General features: G+C 51.4%; 1 protein-coding gene across 4 annotated transcripts in view; it reads right to left on the reverse strand.

The window, feature by feature from the left end:
* CLIP2 (CAP-Gly domain containing linker protein 2) overlaps positions 1 to 26584 on the reverse strand; it is a 112034-nt gene that overhangs the window by 29779 nt on the left and 55671 nt on the right. For 2 of the 4 annotated variants that reach the window (XM_025380300.1, XM_025380299.1), the window contains 6 exons: positions 19463 to 19587; positions 16860 to 17073; positions 16004 to 16201; positions 14352 to 14455; positions 10315 to 10375; positions 2546 to 2650 (listed from right to left, as the gene is read on the reverse strand). In XM_025380300.1, the coding sequence (XP_025236085.1) occupies positions 2546 to 2650; positions 10315 to 10375; positions 14352 to 14455; positions 16004 to 16201; positions 16860 to 17073; positions 19463 to 19587 (807 nt within the window). The remainder of the gene's footprint in view (positions 1 to 2545; positions 2651 to 10314; positions 10376 to 14351; positions 14456 to 16003; positions 16202 to 16859; positions 17074 to 19462; positions 19588 to 26584) is intronic. The other 2 variants (XM_025380302.1, XM_025380301.1) reach the window with 1 other exon arrangement.

Consider the following 26584-nt stretch of genomic DNA (forward strand, 5'->3'; position numbering starts at 1 on the left):
TTTTTTTTTTTTTTTTTTGAGTCTCGCTCTGTCACGCAGGCTGGAATGCAGTGGCGTGATCTCAGCTCACTGTAACCTCCACTTCCCAGGTTCAAGCGATTCTCCTGCCTCAGCCTCCCAAGTAGCTGGGACTACAGGCACTCACCACCATGCACCTGGGGAATTTTGGTATTTTTTGGTATAGATGGTGTGTCACCCTTTTGCCTTCGCTGGTCTCAAACTCCAAGCCTCAAGTGATCCACCCGCCTTGGCCTCCCAAAGTGTTGGGATTATAGGCGTGAGCCACAGCGCCCAGCCTTTTTTTTTTTTTTTTTTTTTTTAAAGAGACATGGGTCTAGCTATGTTGCCCAAGCTGGAGTGCAGCCGCACAATAATAGCTCACTGCACCCTCAAATTGCTGGGCTCAAGCAATCTTCCTGCCTCAGCCTCAAGAGCAGCTGGGACTCTATGGGCATGAGCCACCACGCCCAACCGAGTTAGTGCTTTGTATTTTTATTAAGAAATTTTGTTGTTGTTAACATTCTTTTTGAAGAGCAGAGGCCAAAGTGAATTTTGCATTATCCTGCCCTAGGAAGGTCCCCAGCCAGGCGGCTGGCTGGAGGCAGTGGCCAAGAAGGGTCCAGTTTAATGCTTAAAGCAGAACAGGGTGCTCCCAGACCCATCTTTCAGCAAAAAACTCTTAGAGGCTCCATTCTCCAAAAAACCACCTTGATCACGTTGATGGTCATAGATACGAAAATGAGATATTTTCAAGCTTTAAATCTATTACAAGCTTTAAACATTTTATTTCTGAAGGTATTCTTTAGTTCAATAAACCTATTTTTGTTTTGTTTTTTGGTTTTTGTGTTTTTTTTGAGATGGAGTCTCACTCTCTTGCGCAGGCTGGAGTGCAGTGATGCGATCTGGGCTCACTGCAACCTCCACCTCCCCAGTTCAAATGATTCTCCTGTTTCAGCCTCTCAAGTAGCTGGGACTACAGGTGTGCACCACCCTGCCCAGTTAATTTTTGTATTTTTAATAGAAATGGGGTTTCACCATGTTGGTCAGGCTGGTCTTGAACTCCTGACCTCAGATGACCTCAGGTGATTCACCCACTTTGGCCTCCCAAAGCGCTGGGATTACAGGTGTGAGCCACCAGGCCCAGCCCTGTTTTTGTGTTTTCATCAGATTGAACCCTAGTTCAAGATGCATTTGGAGGGCTCCTGCCCATCCACGGTGACTGGGTCAGTTTGTGCGTTCAGTCTTCATGCACATGAGTGTGTACCGTACAAGCACATGGTCACTGAGCAATGGCCAGTGTGTGCAAATGGACCCTGTGTGTCTCCGGACACCTGCACACATGCAAACAACCACTTGTGCACTGAGGCCAACATGCAGAAACTGACCACTGCTCCTTCCACACTACATAGTGTTTACCGGGTGCTTTTCCAGTAATCACTTGCTGCCTGTTTTAGCTTCCTCTAAGGGGACTGCTGGGGGGCTGGCCAGCTGTTCGGATGTGAATGCCTGCAGAGTACTGGGTCCCAGGCGTGCATGGTAAGCCTGGAGGGGACTGCGGGGCCTGGAGCAGGGACTCAGAACCATGCCCTAGGACTCTGGAAGCCTCACCCACATGCAGAGCTGTTCCATGGCTCGGAACCCATCATAGCCCCATTCCCTGGGGACACCTCCAATCCCCCAAAAGTCCCCACCACTTCCTCAGCCCCAAGTCCTTCAGCCCAGCCCCTCCTGCCCGCATGTTTCAGGCTCTCTGGGTGAGAGAATTTGGGAAGAGATTTGCAGTTCCTGACCTCTTTCCTCTCCCCAGCCTCCTCAGCTGGGGAGACAGGAGGCATGGATCAATGGTTTCTGGGTCTGCCTCCATAGGGGAGGGACATTCCCAAGGGTCCCAACACTTTGTCGTGGCAATGCATGGCGGGGGGATTGGGGGGTCTCACAGGACGTTCTCAGCTGCTGGGGCCATGAGCTAGGGAGCCAAGTCCCAAAAAACAAAGACCACCCCCGCCCCCCCAACTCCGCCCCAATAAGCAACACTGAGCTGGGGAACATACGCACATTTCTTTTTGTTTTGTTTTGTTTTTGAGGCAGAGTCTTGCTTTGTCGCCCAGGCTGGAGTGCAGTGGCACGATCTCAGCTCACTGCAACCTCCACCTCCTGGGTTCAAGCGATTCTCCTGCCTCAGCCTCCCAAGTAGCTGGGATCATGGGCATGAGCCACCATGCCCAGCTAATTTTTGTATTTTTAGTAGAGATGGGGTTTCACCATGTTGGCCAGGCTGGTCTCGAACTCCTGACCTCAGGTGATCCACCCTCCTTGGCCTCCCAAAGTGCTGGGATTACAGGCGTGAACCACCGCGCCCGGCCACATAAGCAGATTTCTAAATCTTGACTTCCCTCCTCCAAGGGGATGCAAAAGAAAAAAAAAAAAAAAGATGACAGCAGCTAAAGAAAGAGAGTCAATAATGAAACAGAGAAGCCGGAGAGGGCATCAAAGGGCAAGGTGGCTGGCGGGCCAGGCGGGTGCGGTGGCGCGGGGGTGCGGTTACCCTGTTGTCCGCTAATTCTCGGAGCAGCCGCTCGGCCTGCGCCTTCTCCAGTAGCAGGCTCTGTTCCAGCTCCCCAATGCGCGCGTGCTCCAGCTGCGTCTGGGTCTGGTCCACCCAGGGTGGACACGGTGGGGGGTGGGGGGCGGGGACGCAGGGAGGGGGGGCACAGGGAAGAAGAAGCCGGAGAGAGAGAGAAAGAAAGAGAGAGAGAGAGAGAGGAGGCGTCATCTTCTGTGAACAAGGCGAGGAGAGTAGATTCATGAGCCAGAATTGCTCAGGGAAAGAGAGAGTCTGGGGAGGCGAGGGGTGTGGGGCCTGATGCCCACCCCTTGCTGTGTCCCGGCTGGGTCAGTGCAGGGCGGGGGGTGGGCTGCAGCCATCCTCCCTCGCCAGCCCCTACTTGGGGTAGCAATGGGCACCTCGCTTCTTTTCTGTCACCCCCCCACCCCCAACTAGCAGCCCTTGACCTTGAAGGCCGTCTTCAAGGACCTGCTCCTGGAGAGGGGCCCATCCTGTTCCTGTTCCCCTGCAGGCTGTCACTGGTTGTAGGCAAAGCATCCTGTACATAGGAGACCCCCAGGATGAGGAATAAATAAAGGACCCTGGGATTCCCGCTCGACGTCCCCCCAGGACTGTGCTAAAAGTGCAAGAACCCATAACACGAAAGATGTTTCCAAAATGTACCGAGCCCTTGCGATTCTCTTGGCCCCAGCCTCCTTGGTGGAGGCTGGGCTGTGCCTCCCACCGCCGGGCCCCATTGGTGCCCACCCCCCCGGACCCCACAGAGGACGCCTGGTCTCCATAAATCACAAGGGCACTTTTGTCCCAGCTCGACAATATCCGCTTCATCTGCTGACAAAGGCCAGCATTCTCAGGGTGTCAAGACTGGCTTTTGCATTTCACATAACAGATCTTGGAAGGGAAGCTGGGGAGGGTGAGGACATTTGGAGCGGTTTGGAAACCCAAGTTCATCTTAGGGAGAAGCCAGAGGGTCCTCTTTATACTCCCGGAGAGAAGGGGTTAAAGCAGCTGCAGGACAGTTCTGAAGGGGCGGGGCTTAGCGAAACACCATCTAGGTGTGAAACCTGTAATAAAACCCCGGAAGCTTGTCTATTGGTGAAGGTGTAAACGGACACCACCTGATTAGAAATACTCCTGCAATTCATTAAGAGACATTGAGATGATTATGTCCTTTGGCCTATTTTATTTCTTGAATTTTCCTTAAGGAACAACAAAAAAAGGTTCTCTCTCTCCTCTCCTCTCTCCTTCCGTTTCTCTCTCTCCCCTCTCCTTCCCACTTTCTCTTCTTTCTCCCCACCCCACCCCCATCTCTCTCCCTCCTTCTTTCTTTATCCCTCTCTCCCACCCTCTCTCTTTCCATTCCCCTCCCTGTCTCTCTCCTTCCCTCGTTTTCTCCCCCTCCCCTTCTCTTCCCCCCACCCCCCCCCCCCCCCCCCCTCCCTCTCTCCCCTCCCTGTCTCCCTCCCTCTCTCTTTCTCTCCTCTCCCTCCCTCCCCCGCCTCTCCCGCCTCCCTCCTGGCAGTGTGTTCCAGTGCCAACAAGAAGTCAGCCTGTCTCTTCCAGAAAATCACAAGCTCCATCCCAGCCACCCCATCCCCGTCGGTGGGGACAACAGCCCTGCCTGGAACCCTCATAGATGGTGCATGATCCTACGCACTGAACCAGTAGCCCGCACAGGCAAGAAAAAGTCTCCAGCTTCCCAGTTTCAAGGGCAACTTCCTTTGGTCCCACTCCAAAGGACTCCTCCTCTCACTTTCTTTCTTTTTTTTGTTGAGACAGAGTTTCCCTCTTTCACCCAGGCTGGAATGCAGTGGTGCAATCTCGGCTCACTGCAACCTCCACCTACCAGGTTCAAGTGATTCTCCAGCCTCAGCCTCCCAAGTAGCTGGGATTATAGGTGCCTACCATCACGCCCAGCTAATTTTTGTATTTTTGAGTAGAGATGGGGTTTCACCATGTTGGCTGATCTCCAACCCCTGACCTCAGGTGATCTGCCCGCCTCACCCTCCCAAAGTGCTGGGATTACAGATATGAGTCACCACGCCTGGCCCCTCAAAGGGTTTATATTCTGGGGGTGGAGGGGGATGCAAACCATAAAAGAACAGTGAAGATCACTCCAGATTGTGATTTGCACTATGAACAGAGCACTGGGGAGAGAGTAACTGGAATGAAGGTGAAATAGAGGAAACATGTAATTTATCAGTGAGTCCTGAAGGACAACAAAGACTCCTTGTACAAGGCAGGCGCCAGAGGAAGAGGCGCAAGTGTTTCAGGCAGGGGAACTAGCGTGTAGAAAAGCTCAGAGGCAAGACACAACTTCTGGTGTTCCAGAAACAGAAAAGCCTGGTGTATGATAACTTAGGGGCAGGGGTGTGAGACAGGGCTGGGACACATGGTGGGGGGGGGCGGGGGGGTTGGGCCCTGGGGGTCTTCTCTGCTTCTCTGGCCCACTCTACAGAGCCTAGATGATATTAAATGTCACAGTGCTAGATGTGTCAGCAGGAAAGGGGCAGGATCTGATTCACATTTTTATTTTTAAATTATTATTATTTTTTTCGAGGCAGAGTCTCGCTCTGTCACCCAGGCTGGAGTGCAGTGGTGGAAGCCTGGCTCAGCAACCTCAGCCTCCTGGGTTCAAGCGATTCTCCTGCCTCAGCCTCCCAAGTAGCTGGAATTACAGGTGAGTGCCACCACGCCCAGCTAATTTTTGTATTTTTAGTAGAGATGGGGTTTCTCCATGTTAGCCAGGCTGGTTTGGAGTTCCTGACCTCGAATGATCCACCCACCTTGGCTTCCCAAAGTGCTGAGATTACAGGCGTGAGCCACCACACCCAGCCATATTTTTAAACTTTTTATTTATTTATTTTTAGAGATGGGGTCTTGCTCTGTCACCCAGGCTGGAATGCAGTGGCGCCATCATAGCTCACTGTAGCCTCAACCTCCTGGACTCAGAGGATCCTCCTGCCTCAGCCTCCCAAGTAGCTGGGACTACAGGCATGTGCTACCATGCCTGGTGAATTTTTTATTTTATTTATTTTGTTTCTTTGTTTCTACTTGTTTCTGAGACAGAGTCTCACTCTGTTGCCCAGGCTGGAGTGCAGTGGCATGATCTTGGTTCACTGCAACCTCCGCCTCCTGGGCTCAAGTGATTCTCCTGCCTCAGCTTCCTGAGTAGCTGGGATTACTGGTGCCCACCACCACGCCCAGCTAATTTTTGTATTTTTAGTAGAGACAGGGTTTCACCATGTTGGCCAGGCTGGTCTGAATCTCCTGACCTCAAGTGATCCACCCGCCTTGGCCTCCCAAAGTGCTGGGATGATAGGCGTGAGCCACTGCACCCAGTCAGAATACTTTAATTTTTGTGGAGATGGGGTCTCACTATGCTGCCCAGACTGGTCTCTAACTCCTGGCCTCAAGTAACCCTCCCACCTCTACCTCCCAAGTATTGAGATTGCAGGTGTAAGCCACCACACCCGGTCTGATTTACATTTTTAAAATATTTGGCCATATGACGTCTGGGATGTGGGGGGTGCCCTGGGTCAGGGCATGCCTGAAATAAGACTGGCGGTGAGTTGGTAACCGTTGAAGCTGAGTGATGAGTAAATGAAAGGTCATTATACTGTCTTCTCTATTTTTGTATAGGCTTAAAATTTTCCAACATTAAAAATGAAAAAGATATTTAAAAAAAAGACTAGATTCAGTGTGGAGAATGGACTTTGGAGGAACAGAAGACTAAGGAGAGGGCTATCTATGGCATGGTGCTGGGGCCTGGCCCAGGGAAGCAGCTGTGGGGATGTGCATCATTTTGGAGACAAGGTCAAAAGGAATTTTTTATTTTCTATTTTTTAAATTGTTTAACTTTTATTTTATTTTTATTTATTTATTTATTTTTGAGACGAGTCTCGCACTGTCGCCCAGGCTGGAGTGCAATGATGCAATCTCAGCTCACTGCAAGCTCCGCCTCCCAGGTTCAAGCAATTCTCCTATCTCAGCCTCCTGGGTAGCTGGGATTACAGGCGCCCACCACCACGCCCGGCTAATTTTTTGTATTTTTAGTAGAGATGGGGTTTCACTATGTTGGTCAGGCTGGTCTCAAACTCCTGACCTCATGATCCGCCCGCCTTGGCCTCCCAAAGTGCTGCGATTACAGACGTGAGCCACCACGCCCGGCCTTTATTTTTTGAGACAAGGTCTTGCTCTTGCTTTGTTGCCCGGGCTGGAGTGCAGTGGTGTGATCACAGCTCACTGCAGCCTCAGCTGTCCGGGCTCAAGCGATCCTCTCACTTCAGCCTCCCAAGTAGCTGGGACCATAGGTATGCATTACCATACCTGGATAATTTTTCCATTGTTGGTAGAGACAAGGTTTCCCTATGTTGCCCAGGCTGGTCTCAAACTCCTGGGCTTAATCCGTCCTCCCGCCCTGGCTTCCCAAAGTGCTTGGATTACAAGCATGTGCCACCATGCCTGCCTTATTTTTTTATATTTTTTGTAGAAACAGGGTCTTGCTATGTTGCCCAGGCTCGTCTCAAACTCCTGGGCTCAAGCAATCTTCTTGTATCAGGCTCCCAAAGCACTGGGATTACAGGCGTGAGCCACCATGCCCAGCCAACTGTGTGGATTTGGGGGCCAATTCCTGCGATGGGAACTGTAAGGGGGGTGGTGTTAGGGGAGGCCTGGATAGATGTAGTTAGGACATGTTCCATTTGGGCTGCAGTCCTGGGTTGAATAGTGTCCTCTTAAATTTCATGCCCACTCAGAACCTCAGGATGTGACCTTAGCCAGCCATGGTGGTTCACACCTATAATCCCAGAATTTTGAGAGGCTAGGGTGGGAGGATCGCTTGAGCTCAGAAGTTTGAGACCCGCCTGGACAATATAGTGAGATCCCATCTCTATAAAAATCAAACAAAATAAAGAACGAATGTGACCTTGTTTGGAATAGGGTCTTGCACATGTAGTTAGTTAAAATGAGGTCATATTGGATTAGGATTGGATTAGAGTGGGCCCTAAATCCAGTGACTGCTGTCTCCATAAGATGGTCAAGTGAAGTGCCACAAAGGGAAGGTGGCAAAGTGACAGGAGGCAGGGACTGGCCTGATGCAGTTATACAGGCCAAGGAGCACCAAAAGCTGCTGGCAATCCTACTGGAAGGTAGATTGGAATAGATTCACCAACACCTTGATTTCAGACTTTTTTTTTTTTTCCTTTTTTTGAGAAGGAGTCTCATCTGCTGTCCAGGCTGAAGTGCAGTGGTGCAATCTCGGCTCACCGTAACCTCCGCCTCCCGAGTTCAAGTGATTCCCCTGCCTCAGCCTCCAGAGTAGCTGGGATTACAGGCGCCCACCACCATGCCCAACTAATTTTGTATTTTTAGTAGAGACAGTATTTCACCACGTTGGCCAGGCTGGTCTAGAACTCCTGACCTCAAGTGATCCGCCCGCTTTGGCCCCCCAAAGTGTTGGGATTATAGGCATAAGCCACCATGCCCAGCCTTGATTTTAGACTTCTGGCTTCCAGAACTGCGAGGGCATATGTTTGTGTTGTTTTAAGCCACACATTTGCGGCCGTACGTTACTGCAGCCCCAGGAAATTGATACAGGTGCTTACTCCTTCCTCAATTGGGTGGAGATGTCAAGTGGGCATGGTAGAGGGAGCTTGGGGAAGACCGTGGGACTCATAGGGGCTCATCCAGGGCACGAAGGCCACAGTCTGGAAGCTCTCAGGGTGAGTGTGGACAAGACGTGAAGGGCCTGGGACTGAGCTCTTGGATGGGCCAGTGTTCAGAGAACAGGAAGGAGGAGCAGCCAGCAGAAGAGGCGGGGGAGTTGGAATGGGGCCTTCTCATTGTGCAGCTGGGGGAGTGTGGACAGGAGGGAAGACCATGAGCCTGATAAACTCCTGGAGAGTTCTGCAATAAAGACAGGCAGAGAGGTGGGGCGATAAAGCTGGAGGGGACCAGGAGGTCAAGGAGGGGCTCTGGTTTTTATTTCTGACTTTTAAGATGGGTGGAGGCCAGATGTGATGGCTCACGCATGTAATCCCAGCCCTTTGGGAGGCCGAGGCAGGAGAATTGCTTGAGCCTAGGAGTTTGAGACCCACTTGGGCAACATAGCGAGACCCCGCCTCTACAAAAAAAAAAAAAAAAATTAGTAGGCGGGGGTGGGGCAACACGCTTGTAGTCCCAGCTAGATAGGCGGATGAGGCAACGCCAGCCCGGGAAGGGGAGGCTTCAGGGAGCCCAGGCCAGCCCTTTCCCCCCCGGGGGGGCAAAGTGGGGACCTCCTTTCAAAAAAAAAAAAAAAAAAAAAAGGGTGGGGATGAAGGGATGAGTGGGACTTTGGTCATTTTGCCTTCTGGTTGCCATGAATATGATCACAATTCAGTTTGGTACAATAAAACGTCAAGTGGGGATTCTGCAACGCTTTGGACTGAATTAGCTGTCTGTCACTGTCTGTCCCGCCCTCTGCCTCTCCCAGCCAGGGCCGATTGGATCCGGGGTGGACCCCTATCCAGAGCCAGCCAGCCCATTGGCTACCACTAGGACCAATCAGAGCCTCTCTGGATGACAGTTGGTAGGTAGTGGGCGGGGCTGGGAGAAGAGCAAGCCGGGAGGCACAGTGGGAAACAGACAGGAGCCTGACCCCAGACACAGATGGGAGGGAGGCCCTGAGCAAGGGCACATGGATGGGCTTAGCTCCTGATGCTGCTTCTGGCTTCAGTCCCCTGAACGGCCTGCCCTGCTGTGACCTTTCCTACAGCCCTTCAGTAAGCCCCCATGTTGACTGCAGCTGGCACAGGGGGTCTCTGTTCCTGGCAAACACAGGTGCTTTTCGCACAACCCCATCCAACCCCTGCAGGAGAGCAGCTGCCAATGGAAAAGTCAGCCAGGAGCAACCACATGGCCTGCCCCTTGGCTAAGAGGGAAACTTAATTAGAACATGCCGAGCTGGGCTGAGGCTCTGACGCCGGGTTGTGCCCCAACATCCATTTTTTTTTTTTTTTTTTGAGACAGTCTCACAAAAAAAAAACAAACAAAGCAAAACCAAAAACCAAAAAACCAAAAAACAAACAAACAAACAAAACAGGTGCAATCACAGCTCACTGGAGCCTCCATCTCCCAGACTCAAGCGATCCTCTAGCCTCAGCCTCCCCAAGTAGCTGGGACCACAGGTGCACATAACCAAGCTCGGCTAACTTTTTAAATTTTTTGTAGAGATGGGGTATTGCTATGTTGCCCAGGCTGGTCTTGAACTCCTGGGCTCAAGTAATCCTCTGCCTTGGCCTCCTGAAGTGCTGGGATTATAGGTGTGAGCCACCACGCCCAGCTCCATTGGTCTCTGAGCCTCAGTTTTCCTACCTACAAATTCTGTGACTCAGCAAGCTACTTTCAGCCAAAATTTTACCTGGAATCCAAGATGAACGAAGGGGCACCTTTAGGGCTATTGCCTAAGAAGAAGGGACAGGAGACCTCAGCCACTCTATCCTGGGGCCCAGCCCTCCATCTGCCCTGCCCTGGGTTCATCCTGCCCACCCCATCCAGCTGCTGACATGGGGAGCACAGCTTCCCTGGGGGAATCCTGGGGCTGAGCCACTCACACCTCAGACACTAGACCTTTGATCCTTCCCCATTTCCCCGTGACCAGCCCCTTCCCCCAGGGTCCTGGAGTTGCTGCTGGACCTCATGACCATCTGCTCTAGCAAGGGCCAGGCACTGGTGCTAAGAGTGCCCAGGGAAGGGGCCTCTGTTACCTCCAGGTCTCCCTTGGTGATGGACTCCTCCTCCACGCGGAACTGCAGATCCTCCACCTTCCTGCAGGGGAGGGAAAGAGGCGGCTGACCCGGCTTTGCCCAGAGCAACAGGATTCACCGAGTGAGCAACAGCAGAGAAGAGGCGAGGCCATCAGAATGGCCCAGAGTCCAGAGGTGAGGCCATCAAAATGGTCCACAGTCCTGGAAAACTCTAGACCTCCCAACCTGCTGTCCTGCACTCTAGGAAAAACCACAAATAACTCCAGAATGGGAGTGTTTAAGGCAACACCCTTCCTCCTCAGGGTGGGGGGAAATAAAATAAAGGACAGGGTGGCCCGGGGATGTGAGTGACAACACTGTTTTCTTTCCTTTCTTCCTTCCCTTCCCCTTCCCCTTCCCCTTCCCCTTCCCCTTCCTCCCTCTCTCCCTCCCTCCCTCTCTCTCTCCGTCTTTCTTTTTGACAGAGTCTCGCTCTGTTGCCCAGGTTGGAGTGCAGTGGCGTGATCTCGGCTCACTGAAGCCTTTGCCTCCCGGGTTCAAGCGATTCTCCTGCCTCAGCTTCCCAAGTAGCTGGGATTACAGGCATGCGCCACTGGGCATGCAACCTCAATACAAAATTTTTGTATTTTTAGTAGAGACGGGGTTTTGCCATGTTGGCCAGACTGGTCTCAAACTCCTGGCCGCAACTGATCCGCCCACTTCAGCCTCCCAAAGTGCTGGGATTACAGGCATGAGCCTCCACGCCCAGCCGACAACACTGTTTTCATCACTGCGGGGAACAGACACCTACCACAAGGAACAACCTGTGGGGAGGAAGGAAAGGAGAGGGGGAAAGTGGGCTCCCTTTGCTGTTGACCCCGTTCTCATCACAGGCCTCAACATTGGGGGCCAGAGACCCAGTCCCCACTCCCAGGACTGCCCCTGGATGTGGAATGTCCAGGCATCCAGGGCTGCCCTCAAGGAGACACACTCAGCCACACACCTGTCAAGACAGCACAGGGGAGAGACATAGGTCCACTCCACCTTACAGCCACACATAGGAGCTCAAAGCTGGGCCAGGCATGGTGGCTCACGCCCATAATCCCAAAACTTTGGGAGGCCCAGGCAGGCGGATCACCTGAGGTTGGGAGTTTGAGACCAGCCTGACCAACATGGAGAAACTCTGTCTCTACTAAAAATACAAAATTAGCCGGGCATGGTGGTGCATGCCTGTAATCTCAGCTACTCAGGAGGCTGAGGCAGGAGAATCGCTTGAACCCAAGAGACAGAGGTTGCGATGAGGCGAGATTGCGCCATTGCACTCCAGCCTGGGCAACAAGAGCAAAACTCTGTCTCAGAAAAAACAAACAAACAAAAAAAACCTCAAAGCTGCTCTTCCTAGGGCTTCCTAACAGCTCTCAGCATAGCAATGAGGAATGAGGCCCAGAGAGGGCAAGCGACCTGCCCAAGGCCACACAGCAAGCACAGGACAATGCAGAGACTTCTACCCAGGCCCCTTCTGAACACAACTCCATGATGCCTTCAAGATCTGTGTTTGTGACTGAGCACAGTGGCTCGTGCCTGTAATCCCAGCACTTTGGGAGGCCGAGGCAGGTGGACCACTTGAGTCTAGGAGTTCAAGACCAACCTGGGCAACATGGTGTAACCCCATCTTTACTAAAAATATAAAAATTAGCCAGGCATGGTGGCGTGAGCCTGTAATCCCAGCTATTCAGGAGGCTGAGGCAGGAGGAGCATTGCTTGAACCCGGAAGTGGAGGTTGCAGTGAGCCAAGATCACACCACTGTACTCCAGCCTGGGTGACAGAGCAAGACTCCATCTTAAAAAAAAAAAAAAAAGAAAGAAAAAAAAGATCAGTGTTTGTTTGTTGGCGTCAGGCACGTCGCCATGGGAACCAGATGTGTGGGCCCTTACGGCTGTCTCAGGCAGATATAAATACACCCTCATCTCCCTGAATCCGACAGTAACAACAGCTTATGGAGCACAGGTGCTAGCTGAAAGCTCACAGAACAGACCCAAGTGGGGGTGCTGGGGATGGGGCTGGCTGCTGCCTGGGGACAGGGGAGGGAGATGTAGGTATCTCGGCATCATCTAGGAGGTAAAGAGGATCCCGGGCCAAGGCAAACCTCTGACCACTGTCAGCTTTGTGTCCTACGAGGAGGTGACCCAGGACCGAGTTGGCCAGAGTCCCTGCCGCCTGGTGTCTTTGGTTGGAGTGCTGCAAGGGAGATGGGTCCCACTTGTGCCTTTTTTTTTTTTTTTTTTTTTTTGAGGCGGAGTCTCACTCTGTCACCCAGCTGGACTGTAGTGGCGCTATCTCGGCTCACTGCAACCTCCACCTCCCGGGTTCAAGTGATTCTCCTGCCTCTGCCTCCCGAGTAGCTGGAATTACAGGCGCCCACCACCACGCCTGGCTAATTTTCGTGTTTTTAGTAGAGATGGGGTTTCACCATGTCAGTCAGGCTCAAACTCCTGACCTCAGGTGATCCGCCCGCCTTGGCCTCCCAAAGTGCTGAGATTACAGGTGTGAGCCACTGCACCTGGCCAGTTGTGGCACTGAAAGTGATGACACCAGCGAAGCATGCAGCACAGGGCTGACACCTGGACACAGGGCGTTTCAGGAGTCCCTTGGCTGCTGTTTCTCTTAGCCTCAGCTTCCTGGTGTGTAAAATGGGAATGGATACAAACAATTAGCTGTGCATGATGGTGTGTGCCTGTAGTCCTAGCTACCTGGAAGGCTGAGGTGGCAGGTTTGCATGAGTCTGGGAGATTGAGGTTGCAATGCGCCATGGCCAAGCTACTGCACTCCAGCCTGCGTGACAGAGCAAGACTGTGCTCTTTTCTCAAAAGAGAAAAATAAAGGAGGCCAGGCGTGGTGGCTCACGGCTGTAATCCCAGCACTTTGGAAGGCTGAGGCGGGTGGATCACCCGAGGTCAGGAGTTCGAGACCAGCCTGGACAATATGGTGAAACCCCATCTCTACTAAAAATACAAAAATAAGCCGGGCATGGTGGCACACGCCAGTAATCCCAGCTACTTAGGAGGCTGAGGCAGGAGAATCACTTGAACCTGGGAGGTGGAGATTGCAGTGAGCCGAGATCGCACCACTGCACTCCAGCCTGGGCAACAAGAGCAAGACTCCATCTAAAAGAAAGAAGGGAGGGAAGGAAGAAAGGGAGGGAGGGAGGGAAGGAAGGAGGAAGGAAACAAAAAACAAAAAAACCCAAAAACGAAAACCCCAGGACAGGAGCTGTGAGCTCCACCCACGGTCTCAGCCCTGGGTTGGGGAGGGGCGCACTGTGTGAACAGTGGAGGGGTGGAACATTTAACCTTCTTCCTGGCGCATGGCTCCCCAGGGACACCTGGTGTGATAACCAACCTCCCTTCCACCGCTGCCAGCTATTATCTTCTCAATATTCTGCTGGAGAGTGCAGGAACAGTGAACTCTATGCAATGAACAAATGTGGTGTTCCAAGGCCGGGCGCGACAGTTCGTGCCTGCACTTTGGGAGGCCGAGGAGGGTGGATAGCCTGAGGTCAGGAGTTCAAGACCAGCCTGGCCAACGTGCCCAAACCCCATCTCTACAACAAATACAAAAATGAACCAGGTGTGGTGGGGGATGCCTGTGGTCCCAGCTACCCAGGAGGCTGAGGTGGGAGGATCGCTTGAACCCGGGAGTTCAAGCCTGCAGTGAGCTGTGATTGTGGCTCTATACTCCAGCCTGGTGAGACCCTGTTTCAAAAAAAGTTTAAATATGTGGTATCCCTCTGTGCCTGGCACCGTGCTGGGTGCTTTACTCCAGTTGTATGAAGAGTTCTCCCAACGGCCTGCAGAAGACAGGACCAGTACCTCACTTTACAGATGGGAAGACTGAGGCCCAAGAGCTCATGTCACCAGTCCAGGGTGACACAGCCAGGTGGTGGCAGGGGCAGGACTGGAACCTGGGTCTGTAGTTCCCAAACCTGCCCTCTTCCTCATCCTCCTTAAGGTGGATCAGGGAGAATGTCCTCCCAGGGTGAGGGTGGGCCAGCACGTACCTCCTCTCCTCCTCCAGCTGGTTGGACAGGTCCACTTTCTCCTTCCGCACGCTCTCCACCAGCAACCGGGCTCGCTGCAGCTTCTCCTCAGCTTCTGCAACATACTGAGCCCCCGAGGAAGGCCAAAATGGGGTCAGCATGCTCTGGGGTGTGGGGCCCAGGTTGGGGGTGTAGTGGGAGAGAGGCAAGGAGCCGGGCCTGGAACCCCCAGTCACCCCGACTTCCCTGCTGGCACCTGCCGGGCATGCACAGTGGGCCTAGGTGTGAAGGAAGGGACCCAGCAGGAAAAAGAGAGGCAGAGGCAAGACCCTCAGGCCCACCTGCCCTCAGTACCTGCCACCCACCCTCAACCCACAAGAGCCTAAGACCTGTTATCTTGCAAACCTGTTGTCTTGTCTGTGCCTCATCAAAGCACAGCCATGACCTTGGCCTTATTAATCCTGGCATCCAAGGAGGGGCAAGCCAGACCCCAGATGGGGACAGAGGCCCAGGAGAGAGCTCTCCCACGGGAGACAAACATCAGAGAAAAAACCAGACACAAGACAGCGGCAACCCCAAGGCCTGGGGCAGTGAGTCACTTCCCTGAAATACAACCCTAGAATCTGCTCAAAAGAATAATCTGAAATATAGACAGTCATACATTTAAAAATATATTTACTGCAGTGGTATGTAGAAAGAGTGAAAAACTGGCTGAGTGCGGTGGCTCACGCCTGTAATCCCAGTATTTTGGGAGGCCGAGGCGGGCAGATCACTTGAGGCCAGGAGTTCGAGATCAGCCTGGCCAACATGGTGAAACCCCGTCTCTACTAAAAATACAAAAATTAGATTAGCTGGGCCCGGTGGCACACACCTGTAGTCCCAGTTACTAAGGAGGCTGAGGCAGGAGAATTGCTTGAATCCAGGAGGCGGAGGGTGCAGTGAGCCAAGATCGCGTTACTGCACTCCAGCCTGGGCGACAGAGTGAGACTTTGTCTCAAAAAAAGTGAAAAATTGGAAATAATCTAAACAGCCCCCATCAGGTGTCATTAAGGACAAAGCCTGTGATAGATGGCAATGCAGACATCAAGATGGGGAAGAGGCGGGACATGTGGCTCATGCCTGTAAAAATTGCATTGCTTTGCAAGACCAAGGTAGGAGAGTCACTTGAGGTCAGGAGTTTCAGACAAGACTGGGCAACATAGCAAGACCCCATCTCCACAGAAAAATACAAAACTTAGCTGGGCATGGTGGCATTTGCCTGTAATCCCAGCTACTCAAGAAGCTGAGGCAGGAGAACTGCTTGAACCGAGGAGGTGGGGGTTGCAGGGAGCTGAGACTGCACCACTACACACCAGCCTGGGCGACACAGCGAGACTCCGTCAAAAAAAAAAAAAAGAAAGAAAAAAAGAAAATAAATAATAAAAAAGCAAGATATACAAGCTTGTAGCCAGATTCTGAAAGTAGGTGTACGTTTCCTTATACATAGGCAGAAAAGACTGGAAGGAAATTCACCAGGTCACTGAGGCTTATCTGTGGAAAGCAGGGGATAGGTACTGCTTGTGTTATCTTCATATTTCTCTGCACCCACCCCATCCAGGGTCTCCGCTCTGAGTGGGTGAGACTCTATGAGACTGGCTGGAGAAGCTCCACCCCTAGCCCCACCTGCCACTCACCTGCTCATGCTGTGCCTTGAGCAGGGCGATCTCCTTCTCTACCTCGCAGATGTGGCTCGTGGCCTTGGCCACCTCGGCCCGTTCCAGGTCTCGTTCGGCCAGCAGCTGCTCAATGTGCTGCTGCTTCTCCTTCAGTGCCTCCTGCAAGGCTGTGGTGCCCGAGATCTTGCGGGCGTAGCGTGAAGAGGTCTCCGTGAGCTGCAGGAAGGTGTGCGTGCAGGTGGGTCTCAGGGATCTGAAGCACTGTGGGGCAGGCTCGCTCTGTCCAGCCTAACCTACAGCAACGCAGCAGGTGGGGGGCCCAAGTGCCTTGACTCCCAGGGTCCTGCTCTTCCTCTGCCAGTACTCTGACATCCTGGACCCTGCAGACTCACCCAGCGGGAAATCCTGATGTTTGAGATTCAGGAAATTCCCCATCTCAGAAGAGTCAGCTCCTGATAGCCAGAGCCTCTGACTTCCTCACTTTGGCCACTTTTTCCCAGGACAAGAGGAACCTCCAACCCTAGACTGGGTTTGGACAGAATGCCCTCTGCCCATAGCCACCGAGCAGCTTCCTCTTTTCCCTTCATCCAGGGTTCGATGCCAACCTTTCTGAACCCCTTGCCCTGCATCTGTATAACCCTCCTTAACTTCCAGAGAAAAGCTTAGGCTTCCAATAAATCAGTTATATAAAAATGACAATAAACATAAATGGCTCAATTTTCCCTATTAAAAGATATGCACTTTCTACTTTGTTCAAAAATCCCAAACTGGAACTAGAGTAAGTCAGGAGCAGATCAGAACACCTGGATCTCTGTACATCCTCACCCCTCCCAAACACACACCAGAGAATCCCCTTCTGCAGCCCCACCCTCACCAGGCCACTGCGGCTGGGCCGACCCCCCACGGAGGAGGCCACAGAGCTGACGGAGCTGATGGAGGAACTGCTGGGACTGTGGGTCAGTGCTGACACACCCATGGCCATACGCTTGGTCTTCTTGGCCTTGGCTGGGCTGGTAGATGGGAAGCCGATACGGATCACCTTGTGGATGGGCGCGAAGAGACCAAACTTGGGTGGGCACTGGAAGTACCTGTGGAAGCAGGAGAGACCCATGCTGCTGTCACGGCCCCAAAGCCTGGAGCCTCCCCTGCCTCTTCTGCCTCTTCAGAGCCCAGCAGAAAAAGAGAAAGACACCTCCTTGGGGTCCATGTGGAAAGACACTCCAAGGTGGAAATCTTCCAGGTGGATAGATAGGACTCTCAGAAAAAGGATAGAGGTGAGTAGGGTCTGAGAGTCTCTGCAGCTGTGAACAGCCAACGAGGATACTCTTGGAAGTAGGAAATAATTACTGGGACCCACTTTGTGCCAGTCTTTTTAAATGAATGCTCATCTCCATTCCCCAAAGTTATCTACATTCACAAATGAGAAAATTTAGGTTCAGAGAGGTTAAATAACTTGCCCACAGTCACACAGCTGGTTACATAGCAAAGCTGAGACTGGTCCTCCAGTCTGCTGGGTTCTAAAGCCCACTAAGCTTGGCTCCCACGACTGTTCAGAGACCCCAGCCACAGCTACAGCCCCACTCTCAGGCTACCCTCAGACCACTCCCAGAATGAAGGAATCCCATCAGCTCTCTGCCCACAAAGTCCCTGTATGGAGAAGCAAAAGCTTGAAAGAGAAACCTTGGGGTGGCGTGGGGACTGCTGTCTAATCCACCCCTGAATTCTGAAAGCAAAAGTGAGTCAAGAGAAACATTCATCTTGCAAACAGGAAGGCAAAGCATTGTTATGGAAACCCCGGATTCCCGTCTTCTCTCAAGACCTCTCTGGTCACGGATTCCACACTGGACCACGAGAATTGGGCCCAACCAGTGTTTTTCTTTCGTTCGAGACAGGGTCTGGCTCTGTCACCCAGGCTGGAGCGCAGCGGTGCAATCATAGCTCACTGCAGCCTCAGCCTCCTGGGTTCATGCAATCCTCCCACCTCAGCCTCCCAGATAGCTGAAACCACACGCATGTGCCACCATGCCCAGTTAATTTTTGTATCTTTTGTAGAGATGGGATTTTGCTATGTTGTCCAGGCTAGTCTTTAACTGCTGGCTTCAAGTGATCCAGCCTCAGCCTCCCAAAGTGCTGGGATTACAGACGTGAGTCACCATGCCTGGCCCCCATTCAGCTTCTGATTCACCTTAAAACTGCCACCTTATCCTGCCTTTTCCCACCTCCAGGTGTTTGTTCATTCTGTGCTCTCAGCCCCTACCGAGCATAATCCCTCTCAAGCCTCTTCCAAAAGGAAACCCTACCTTCTTTCAAGGCCTGGCCCAAGCCTGGCTCTTCCCCTGTGCCATGGTGACCACTCTGCTCAGAGCAGTCACAGCCTCATCTCAACCACAGAATCCAGTCCAGGGACTGCACAGGGACTCAGGTAGCCTCACCTTAGTCCACACCTGTGACAGACATGGTCCACTTACCACATCACTCCTCCACCCACCATGAGCCCAGACACAGCCTCAGATCCTCCTAACCCAGCAACGCCAGCAGTCAACTCCTTTTCATCAGAGATGGTATGAGACCTGGAACCCATCTGTGAGGCCTGCCTTTGGCCATATAGCGCTGGGCACTGTTTGATTATTTCATGTGTCATTCAGGGGACCCCAATGCCAGATGGCAGGGACTGCTGCCTCGCCCTTTTTTTTTCTTTTTTTTTGACAGTCTTGCTCTGTTGCCCAGGCTGGAATGCAACGGCGTGATCTCAGCTCACTGCAACCTCCGCCTCCCAGGTTCCAGCAATTCTCATGCCTCAGCCTCCCAAGTAGCTGGGACTACAGGTGCACACCACCATGCCATGCCTGGCTAATTTTTTTGAGACAGAGTCTCGCTCTGTCACCCAGGCTGGAGTGCAGTGGTGTGATCGTGGCTTACTGCAACCTACTCCTCCCCCATTCAAGCGATTCTCATGCCTCAGCCACCCTAGTAGCTGGGATTACAGGTGTGTGCCACCACACCCAGCTAATTTTTTGTATTTTTAGTAGAGACAGGGTTTCACCATGTTGGCCAGGCTGGTCTCGAACACCTGATCTCAAGTGATCCACCTGCCTCGGCCTCCCAAAGGGCTAGGATTACAGGCATGACCCACCGTGCCTGGCCTCCCTCTCCTTTTTGAGGGCTCCCACCCCACTTAGCCATGAGTGACACGAAGAAGAGAACACGGGGACAGATACTCTTGGCGCTTGCCTGTGACTGTGCGACCTTGAACAATGACCTCTCTGGCCTCCATACTCTCATCTGTAAAATGGGATGATAATCCCACTATCCAGCTTAGTGGGCTGTTGGGAAAGAGGCAAGGGGAAAGGACTTATATTATGGTGTCTGACACTACATGCTGGACACTAGCTTCCTCCAATGTCCCATCTCCATCCCCTGCACCCACTCTGGGGAGAGGAACCCCCTCCCATGCTCCCCAGAAGAAGCCCACCATACCTGGTGCCCGCCACCGCCCCATCATTCTTCCCAAGGGGCTCGTCCAGCTCCACGCCACACCACTCGCCCTTGGCAAAGTCTGTCTCCCCCACGTACCGCACCACGCCAGTCTTCGTCCCGCCGACCTGTCAGCACACAGGGAGACTCAGGTCTAGAGGATGCAGTGGCACAGGCAGAGACGGCAGGGGCAACCAGCCCAGGCTTATCCCATCCATCCCTTCCAGCATGCAGAGGACACAGGAGCCAGGAATGGGGAGGGAGAGACACCCAAGGATGATTGAGAGGGAGACAGGTTAACCAGTGCCTCCCAGGGTTGACCCAGGCAAGAGCATAGGCTTTGAAGACAGACACACACACCTGCATTCAAACTCTATCACTTAGAAGCTGTGTGTGCCTAGGCAGGTTACCTAACCTCTCTAAGCCTCAGCATCTTCATCTGTAAAAGGGTTTTCAGGGCTGGCCGTGGTGGCTCACGCCTGTAATCCCAGCACTTTGGGAGGCCAAGGTGGGCAGATCACCTGAGGTCAGGAGTTCAAGACCAGCCTGGCCAACAGGGTGAAACCCTGTCTCTACTAAAAATACAAAAATTAGCCAGGCCTGGTGGTGGGCACCTATAATCCCAGCTACTTGGGAGGCTGAGGCAGGAGAATCGCTTGAACCTGGGTGGCAGAGGTTGTGGTGAGCCGAGACTGCGCCAGTGCACTCCACCTGGGCAACAGAGTGAGACTCTGCCTCAAAAAAAATAAAATAAAATAAAAAGGTTTTCATGAGAATTAAGCACTATATATACGGTGTCTAGCATATACTAGAGTTTCAATAAATGGTAACCCTAAAAGTAGTTTCTCTTTTTCTTTCCTTCTTTTTTTTTGAGATAGGATCTTGCTCTATTGCTCAGGCTGGAGTGCAGTGGTACAATTATAGCTCACTGCAGCCTCAAACTTTTGGGCTTAAGCAATCCTCCCACCTCAGCCTCCTGAGTAGCTGGGACTATAAGTGTGTGCCACCATACCCAGCTAAAATTTTAAAAAATTTTTTGTAGACACAGGATCTTCCTATGTTGCCCAGGCTGGTCTCAAATTCCTGGCCTCAAGCGATCCTCCTGCCTCAGCCTCCAGAGTAGCTGGGACAATAGGTATGTGCCACTATACCCAACTAAGTTTTAAAAATTATTTTGTAGACACAGGGTCTTGATATGTTGCCCGAACTGGTCTCAAACTTCAGGCTTCAAGCAATCCTCCTGCCTCAGCCTCCCAAATGGCTAAAAGGCTGGGATTTATAGGTGTGAATCACCACACCAGGTCCATATCTAAATTTTTTTTTTTTTGAGACAGCATTGATTCTCCTGCCTCGGCCTCCTGAGTAGCTGGGACTACAGGTGCGCGCCACCACACCCAGCTGATTGTTGTATTCCATATCTAAATTTTGATCTGACTCCAGGTTTGCAGTACTATGACGAAGTGGATAGTACTCATAGATGAGGATGATGTATTGCAGTTACTTTTCCTTTCCAGAAAAATTTTTTCCCTGTAAATAACTATCTTTGATGATTGTCTGCCTAGTGGTTTTTGTTTGTTTGTTTTTTAAGACAGAGTCTCACTCTGTCACCCAGGCTGGAGTGCAGTGGCACGATCCCGGCTCATTGCAACCTCCACCTCCCAGGTTCAAATGATTCTCCTGCCTCAGCCTCCTGATTAGCGGAGACTACAGGCATGCGCCACCATGCCCAGCTAATTTTTTAGTATATTAAGTAAAGATGGGGTTTCACCATGTTGGCCAGGCTGGTCTCAAACTCCTGACCTCAAGTGATTCACCTGCCTTGGCCTCCCAAAGTGCTGGGATTACAGGCGTGAGCCACCGCACCTGGCCTGTCTGCCTAGTTTTAATAGTCTCAATGCTAATTCAACCCCAACTCTTTCAACAGTCTAAATCTCCTGCCAAGATGCTCAGAGGCATTGGGAATTCTATCAAGTTCTTTCTGAAGATGTCTCTCCCGGAGCCATGGGACCCACTCCGGGTTGGGCTGGCTGCTGGCCTCTCTGGAGTGTGGCCACTGGCCTGGAGTCTCCTGTCACTGTGACCCTGACAACCGCTTCACCTCTGTCCTGGGCTTGATCCTGTTTTCTGGATTTCCTGCCTCTTCTTTCTTAGTTTACTACTTATTGTATTTTGTTTATTTATTTTGAGACGGAGTCTCGCTCTGTTGCCCAGGCTGGAGAGCAATAGTGTGATCTCGGCTCACTGAAACCTCCGCCTCCTGGGTTCAAGCAATTCTCCAGCCTTAGCCTCCAGAGTAGCTGGGATTATAGGCATTTGTCACCATGCCCAGCTAGTTTTTGTATTTTTAGTAGAGACGGGTTTCGCCATGTTGGCCAGGCTGGTCTTGCACTTCTGACCTTAGGTGATCTGCCCTCCTTGGCCTCCCAAAATGCTGGGATTAAGGTGTGAGCCACCACGTCCAGCCGGTTTCCTACTTATTTTAGTAGAGAATATCTTCCCACAGCTTTCTAAGAAAAGGTGCACGAGGAGGTACATTTTTGAGCTTTCTATGTCTGAAAATGTTTTATTCTTTATTCTTTTTTGGTTTTTTTTGAGACTGGAATGCAGTGGCATGATCTCAGTTCACCACAACCTTGGCCTCCTGGGCAAGCGATCCTCCCACTTCAGCCTCCCATGTAGCTGGGACTACAGGCGCAGGCCACCATACCTGGCTTTTTTTTTTTTTTTTTTTGTAGAGATGGGGTTTCTTCACGTTGCCCAGGCTGGTCTCAAACTCCTGGGCTCAAGCAATCCAGTTGCCTCAGCCTCCCAAAGTGCTTGTCTCAGATTACAGGCGTGAGCCACCATGCCTGGCCAAAATATTTTATTCTATCTCATTCTTTTCTTTTCTCCTTCTCTCCTTCCTTCCTTCCTCTCTCTCTCTCTCTCTCTCTTTCTTTCTTTCTTCTCCTTCCTCCCTCTCTCTCTCTTTCTTTTTTTGACAGGCTCTCTCTTTGTCACCCATGCTGGAGTGCAGTGGTGCAATCATGGCTCACTGCAACCTGGAACTCCTGGGTTCAAGTGATCCTCCCGCCTTGGCCTCCCAAGTACTTGGCATCCCAAGTGCTGAGATTAGAGCACACACCACGAGACCTAGCTAATTGTTAACATTTTCTGGTAGAGATGAGGTCTCACAATGTTGCCCAGCCTGGTCTTGAACTCTTGGCCTCAAACAATCTTCCTTCCTCAGCCTCCCAGAGTGCTGGAATTATAGGCATGACCCACTGTGCCTGGCTCACTCTTTTTTTTTTTTTTTTAAATGGAGGTGTAAATTCACATAATGTAAAATTTACCTTTTTTTTTTTTTTTTTTTTGAGACGGAGTCTTGCTCTGTCGCCCAGGCTGGAGTGCAGTGGCCGGATCTCAGCTCACTGCAAGCTCCACCTCCCGGGTTTACGCCATTCTCCTGTCTCAACCTCCCGAGTAGCTAGGACTACAGGCGCCTGCCACCACGCCCGGCTAGTTTTTTGTATTTTTTTAGTAGAGACGGGGTTTCACCGTGTTAGCCAGGATAGTCTCGATCTCCTGACCTTGTGATCTGCCCGTCTCTGCCTCCCAAAGTGCTGGGATTACAGGCTTGAGCCACCACGCCCGGCCAATATTTACCATTTTAACCATCTTAAAACATACAGGGCCAAACATGGTGGCTCATGCCTGTAATCCTAGTGTTTTGGGAAGCTGGGGCAGGAGGATCACTTGAGGCCAGGACTTTGAGACCGGCCTGAGCAATATAGTGAGACTTCCATCTCTACAAAAAATAAAATAAAATACAACAATCAAAAATAAATATACAGGCCAGGAACAGTGGCTCAAACCTGTAATCCCAGCACTTTGGGAGGCCAAGCTGGATGCATCATCTGAGCTCAGAAATTTGAGACCAGCCTGGACAACATGGTGAAACCCCATCTCTACTCAAAATACAAAAATTAGCTGGGCTTGGTGGCGGGCGCCTATAATCCCAGCTGCTCGGGAGGCAGAGACATGAGAATCGCTTGAACCTAGGAGGCGGAGGTTGCAGTGAGCTGAGATTGCGCCATTGCACTCTAGCCTGGGTGACAGAGCGAGACTCCATCTCAAAAAATAATAAAAATAAAAACATAATTCAGTAGCTTTGAGTAGATTCACTACCATCACCACCGTCTAATACCAGAACCATCATCCCAAAGAGAAGCTCCACACCCAGGAGAAATCACTGTCTATTCCATCTTTCTGGCAGCCCCTGAAAACCCTTAGTCTATTTCTAGCCTGTCTCTACAGATTTGCCTGTTATGGACACTTCATAGAAATGGAATCACACAGCCGGGTGCAGTGGCTCATGCCTGTAATCCCAGCACTTTGGGAGGCCGACGCAGGTGGATCACTTGAGGTCAGGAGCTAGAGACCAGCATGGCTAACATGGGGAAACACCGTCTCTACTAAAAATACGAAAAATTAGCCGGGCGTGGTGGTGCACGCTTGTAATCCCAGGTACTCGGGAGGCTGAGACAGGAGAACCTGGGAGGCAGAGGTTGCAGTGAGCCGAGATCGTGCCACTGCACTCCAGCCTGGATGACCGAGTGAGACTTCGTCTAAAGAAAAAAAAAGAAAAGAAATAGAATCACACAATATGTGGCCATTTGTGTCTGGCTTTTTTCACTTAGCATCGTGTCTTCAAGGTCCAATCATATTGCAGCAGGCATCAGTACCCCATTCTCTTCATGGCCAAATCATATTCCATGGTATGGGCAGAACACATTGTGCTTGTCCATTCATCTGTTGATGGACAATGAGGGTTGTTTCTGCTTTTTGGCTATGATGAATAATGTGGCTACAAATATTCTTGTACAAGTTTTTTTTTTATTTTTATTTTTTTGTACAGACGGAGTTTCACCATGTTGCTCAGGCTGGTCTCGAACTCCTGAGCTCAAGCGATCTGCCTGCCTTGGCCTCGCAAAGCACTGGGATTACGGGCATGAACCACTGCGCCTGACCTACTTACACAAGTTTTTGTGTGAACATGTGTTTTGAATTCTCTTGCTACCCTCATTCTTTTTTTAAGACACAGGGTCTCAATATGTTGCCTAGGCTGATCTCAAATTCCTGGGCTCAAGGGATCCTCCCAACACACTGGGATTACAGGCATGAGCCACGTCACCCAGCCACAAAGAGGTGCTTTGATGTGAGCCTTTTTCCATCCGCTGTCCGGGCTCCCTTTCAATCAAGAAACACCCTATCAATCTGGGGAATTTTCTTGAATTAATTATTTGATTTTCTCCCCTCCTTTTTCGACATTCCCCTTTTCTGTAAACAGGTTCTCTAATGTTCTCTTTTGGCTCCTGTTCTTTTTTTTTTTTTTTTTTGAGATGGAGTCACTCTGTTCCCTGGGCTGGAGTGCAGTGGCATGATCTCGACTCACTGTAATCTCTGCCTCCCAATTCTACTGCCTCAGCCTCCCGAGTAGCTGGGATTATAGGCGGCCACCACCACACCCGGTTAATTTTTGTATTTTTAGTAGAGATGTGGTTTCACCATGTTGGCCAGGCTGGTCTCGAACTCCTGACCTTGTGATACACCCACCTTGGCCTCCCAAAGTGCTGGGATTACAGGTGTGAGCCCCCGCCCCCGGCCTGTTTCCTTTCTGTTCTAGTTCCTGAAATATTTTCTTAACTTTATCTTTTAACACTTCTGTGCAGTTCCTTATTTCTGTGATATTTTTCATTCCCCAGAGCTTTTTGTTCACTGAATATTTATACATACATGAATATTCATGAGCATGAATATTCATACTCACATATTCAGTGGCAGTTTTGTTCATATTTAATGGCTGTATCACCTTCTCTTATTTCTCAGAGGACCAGCTGTTTTCTCCAGAGAAGTTTCCTGTAATCTTCACTGTGGAGGGAGTAGCTGTGGCCGCCAGGGCTCGGGGAGCCACGTAGGGTTAGGGGGCACTTAGAATACACATGTTCGGCCGGGTGCGGTGACTCACGCCTGTAATCCTAACACTTTGGGTGGCTGAGGTGGGCAGATCATGAGGTCAGGAGATCGAGACCATCCTGGCTAACACGGTGAAACCCCATCTCTACTAAACATACAAAAAATTAGCCAGGCGTGGTGGGCGCCTGTAATCCCAGCTACTCGGGAGGCCGAGGCAGGAGAATGGTGTGAACCCGGGAGGTGGAGCTTGCAGTGAGTAGAAAGTGCGCCACTGCACTCCAGCCTGGGCGACAGAGCAAGACTCCGTCCCCCCCAAAAAAAAAAAAAAAAAATTACACATGTTCACTTCATCCTCCTTTTTCAGCCCCTCCTGCCTGGGATCCTTCTACCCAATAATTCTCTGTGATCTTCTCAGGGGGACCAAGTGTCCATACCAGACATCAGCTAGAGGAACAGTTACCAGGCAACGCAGGGACAGGGACGGGGTGGGGGATCTAAGGTGTTTTTGTTTTTCTTTTTAGAGGTAGGGTCTCCTTCTGTCACCCAGGCTGGAGTGCAGTGCTGCATTCATGGCTCACTGCAGCCTCAAACTTCTGGGCTCAAACGGTCCTCTCTCCTCAGCCTCCTGAGTAGTTGGGACTGCAGGCATGCGACGCCACACCTGAATAATTTTATTTTTTATTTTTTTAGAGACAGGGTCTCACTCTGTTGCCCAGGCTGGTCTGGAACTGCTGGGGTCAAGCAATCCTCCCACTTCAGCCTCCCAAAGTGCTTGGATTACAAGTGTGAGCCACTGTGCATGGCCAGTCTTCTTCTTCTTCTTCTTCTTTTTTTTTTTTTTGAGACAGTCTCACTCTGTTTCCCAGGCTGGAGGGCAGCAGTGTGATCTCAGTTCACTGCAACCTCTGCCTCCCGGGTTCAAGAGATTGTTCTGACTCAGCTACCCAAGGAGCTTGAATTACAGGCGCCCGCCACCACACCTGGCTAACTTTGGTATTTTTAGTAGAGATGGAGTTTCACCATGTTGGCCAAGCCGGTCTCGAACTCCTGGCCTCAAGTGATTAGCCCACCTTGGCCTCTCAATGTACTGGGATTATAGGTGTGAGCCACTGTGCCCAGCTGAATCTAAAGACTTTTAAACCAATTCTGTTCCTGGCCCCAGTGGCAGCC

This window comes from Theropithecus gelada, chromosome 3 (assembly GCF_003255815.1).
Source record: "Theropithecus gelada isolate Dixy chromosome 3, Tgel_1.0, whole genome shotgun sequence".
Classification (NCBI taxonomy): Eukaryota; Metazoa; Chordata; class Mammalia; order Primates; family Cercopithecidae; genus Theropithecus; species Theropithecus gelada.